The sequence below is a fragment of the Mycena indigotica genome (genome assembly GCF_014461135.1).
Source record: "Mycena indigotica strain 171206Taipei chromosome Unknown Mind.scaff0003, whole genome shotgun sequence".
NCBI lineage: Eukaryota > Fungi > Basidiomycota > Agaricomycetes > Agaricales > Mycenaceae > Mycena > Mycena indigotica.
In genome coordinates, this window is record NW_023503002.1 from 3,741,465 (window position 1) to 3,745,393 (window position 3,929).

At 49.0% G+C, this 3,929-nt stretch overlaps 1 protein-coding gene across 1 annotated transcript; it reads right to left on the reverse strand.

The window, feature by feature from the left end:
* MIND_00384800 (TY3B-TY3B protein) lies at positions 1-1,892 on the reverse strand (the record flags this gene model as incomplete). The annotated part of the gene is made up of 2 exons (XM_037360679.1): positions 1-746; positions 788-1,892. The coding sequence occupies 2 exons, from the start codon at positions 1,890-1,892 to the stop codon at positions 1-3; spliced, it is 1,851 nt and encodes a 616-aa protein (XP_037223564.1).
* Positions 1,893-3,929: the final 2,037 nt, after the last annotated feature.

Sequence of the window (3,929 nt, forward strand, 5' to 3'; positions counted from 1 at the left end):
TCACGTTCGTGCCGTTCTTCGTGCGTATTCTCGCTCGTTGTTGTCCAACTTCATTAACGCGTCCTCGTGGTAGCGAATGGCCGTTTGGAATGAAACGAGGTCTGAATATAGCTGTGTGTTCAAGACAGTGTTCCATGTCGACGGTGCGCCATCCATTACCTCTAGGATGATGCCTGACGGGTCTAAGGTATACACCTGGTTGATGAGCTCCGTCTTGCGAATGTAATATTCGCTCGGCGTCTCCTTCGAGTGGCCGCTCTCGCGATAACGGGCACGCATGGCACGGCCGCGCTGCCGATCCAACCACTTCCGATTGAGGAAATAGTCATGAAAGGCGGCACGCAAGGTATCCCAGTTAGCTTCAATTGTGGAACGATAGCTAACGGGCAAAGACCAGTACCAGATCTCCGCGGCGCCGGTCAGACGCTGCGGGACAATCGTACCGAGCTGCCGATGCACACTCTCGGCACGGCGCGCAAGGTTGTTTACCTTGAGCATCCATCGTGAGATTGTATCAACATCTCCATCCCAAGCAGGTACGTTTTCCTGCTTCAATTTCAGGTCAAAATGATCTTCCTTAGGATTTACAGCCTTTCCATCCGACTGGACGGCCTCATTGGCTGCTGGGATACGGCCTCCGCTAGCTGGGTTACCCCGAGGAAGGTTCGGCAAACGGCCCGGCGGTCCACGAGCTGGATCATCATCTGGGTCGTCGTCACCTCCCGGATCGCCATTAGGTGGGTTACCTGCGGTACGAGGAGGAGCGCGCGCGACTCAAAATGTTGACGTATAGGTGGCGCTTGGTCGTTTGTGGCCGGATACCCGAAACCAAGGTGAGCAGGGACATCTCGGGGCATGGCAGATCCAAATCTCATCTGACGTAGACGTTCTGCTTCACCGCCGAAGCGATCCTGTCCAAATCCCGATGGCGGGACAGACTCGCGCTTGGGCAGCACTGGCTCAAACAGCTCCCGCATCAAGCCTGGTCGGTTGTCCGGCTGCGAAAATGCTGGCGGAACTCCCCCAGCATTAAACTGGATGCTAGTGTCATTGAAGAGTGGGTAGCGACTTGACTGGAAAGAAGAGTCGTGAGTTGGTGCTCGGCTGGAGGCGACGCTTGGTGCGCGATAAGACTTGGTGTTATTCGAGGAGCTCATGTCCTTCAGTACCTGATCTAATGCCTCTCGTGAAGCAGCATCAGGCGCTTGCGGTGTACCATTGACATAGTCGTGGTATTTATCTAGTTGAGTTAAAAAGTGTTCGACCTCCACTCGATAACAAATCGCCAGGATTTCATGATCATTCTGCGAAAACCAGTCCTTTCGAATATTCCATCCAGTACCCCAAGTTGGCGGTTGAGGAACCTTTTCGCCAGCCACCCAGAAAGAGGACTCGGCTTCACCCGAAAGTCTGTTCAGGGCTTGAGTGAGAACCCAGTACTGATTGAAATTAACTCGACAGGCTGTTCCTGCCCCTTCGGACTGATTAACCGTCTCGAAATTCCCCAACAAAGTGTCCAGGAGTTTGAACACCACTGAGAAGGTTTTCTCTGCCAGCCTTCGTGGTGCGATCTCTGCATTTCGCAAAAACGGCTTATTCAGTGCTGCAGCACCCTTTTCAATGGCCTCACGGCGGCGATCCAACAAAAACTGATCATTACCGATCTTGCGCAAGGAACGCAACGATGGTAGGTCGAATGTCGTTCCTGTCGGAAGATTATTCAACTCAAGGTCGCTGTCTAGGAGAGCACCAGCAAAGTCTTCCAGTGGCGGCAAGTGTTCGTGATTATATGCCGCGTCAAACGGCTGAGTCGGGGGCGAAGTAGGAGGAGGTGTGGTGGTAGATTCGGGGTTGTCGGGAGGTCGAGCGGTCTCAGTTGAGGAGCCCGACATGATTGTGTAGGAGGATAGGATTGAGATTGAACTACAACTGTGCACGTACTAATGGAAACTATGCTCTGGAGTTTCCGGCTGAGTCCACCAATGTATGAGAATAGGCTTGTTTACTGCTTAGTGACGCGCGACGTGGTTGTCGCGTAGGCGGTTCGGAACTCCTCTTTACCCAAAAGTAGTTCACCTTACCTCTCGAATACTTGCAGACCGAGGCCGTGCAAAGTCAGGAGAGTTTCGTAGCTTGTCGGAGGAGCTTTGACACGTCAACCGAGGCAACGGAGTGTAAAGTTGTAGACAACTAAGATAAATTGAAGTAAGAGTTGTCCTCCACAATGGGGAGGACTCCATTAAATATCTACTGGCCCGCAGTATTCAACTGCGGGGCTGCGGCGCTGCGGGGCTGCGGGCCGCGGCGATCACATCATTTTTGATGTCATCAGTGGGCGGGGAGACTTGGTCGGAAAGGGATGTTATCCATCACATGCTCTGAGTGGCTGTGATGGGCAATCGATCGATCGCACATGACACTCAGCAATTGTTTTCTCTCACTCTCTGCACTCTCCGCACCCGCCTGGCTTTCCTCAAGAGAATCTCCGTATGCAACCTGGCACTGCCCCCTACCGGCTGGTATATAAGCTGATGCTCATTGATACCCTCAAGGTCCCTGGCATGACTGCATATCCCAGCTCTTGGTAGCACCCCTCCGATATGCAGGGTTGGTGGGGCCCGTGTATCGGAGGGGGCAGGCTGTGAATGGGCTTGGTATGCAGTGGCTCGAGGGACAACGACTCAACGGTGAACCCTCCAGCGGTGGAGGCAGTTCACATATGTCTGGGTTCTGGACCGGCACCAAATTGGGAGGACATCAACAATACAGGCATGGCAAAAATAGTTTTTTGCTTAAAAAGTTGCAGAAAATGGAAATTTTTACATCCAAAGAGTATGTGAAATTATTACTTTCCCACTTTGACCACCATAGCCTGCCTTTCCCCAAGACATTTCTTTCCAATACCTGGCACTGCCACCCCTAGCCTACAGTTGCAGACAATCAAAGCTGACAACTGTTTAAAACTTAAATTGTGGACCAGCTATTACTGCTATGGGAAATCTGAGTTCAGATTCAGATTTGAAGGGTCTGAAAACCCATATATAGTATTTTATGTAAATTTCCCACATCATACAAGGGGTGTCGAATATTTTGGACCTGCTGACCGAAACTTTTATCTACCTTTTCACCTCAAAAATGATTTTCATGAAAATAATAAAATAAAAACTAGATATGTCCTCCTGCCTTTTCTAGCTCCACCAAAATTGTACTATTGCATGCTCTGTGAGATCTCTGCTTCTTAACTGTCCATACTGCTGCCTTCCCTGTTAATACTAAATGATATGCACTCATAAATCTCCAAGAGCACTGAATAAAGCAACAAATGACATCTGTAGGACATCCATCCAGATACTCAAGGGCCTGTTCTTTAGCTTCCTCACAAGTTTTTTAGGATGCTCCCTATAGTGGTATTTACACCATTCCTAATACATTTCAATTGCATTCTGTGAAGAGCTTTCAACACTAGTATTGGTAGAAGAGGTAGTTATAGTTTGTTGCTGCCCTCTTAAGCCAGAGATATTATGGCCACCATACTTGCATTTAGGGGGCATAGTAAGGGTGGGAGGCAAGGAGGGAAACCTGGAAAGTGTTGTATTTAAGGCCATATCCATTGATAGCAAAAACAGCCTAGGAACAAAAGCTGTTATCTAGTTTTTCCCATGTCAGCCCTCTGCCATCAAAGTCGTGATTTCTCCATAACTAAATGTAGGGTTGCCCTGAAACAGGTCCAGCTGAATAGAGCTCAATGAGACCTTTCTTTTGATACCCCATATATCATGATAGCATGAGATCTTAGGGGTGTCGAAGATTTGATGGGTATCTGGGACTAAAAGGTTATTTCTTCTTTCCAGCTATACACTTAGTTTTTCATTCCTATATACTAATTTTGAGTAATATAAGTTGTCAGCTTTGATTGTCTGCAACTGTAA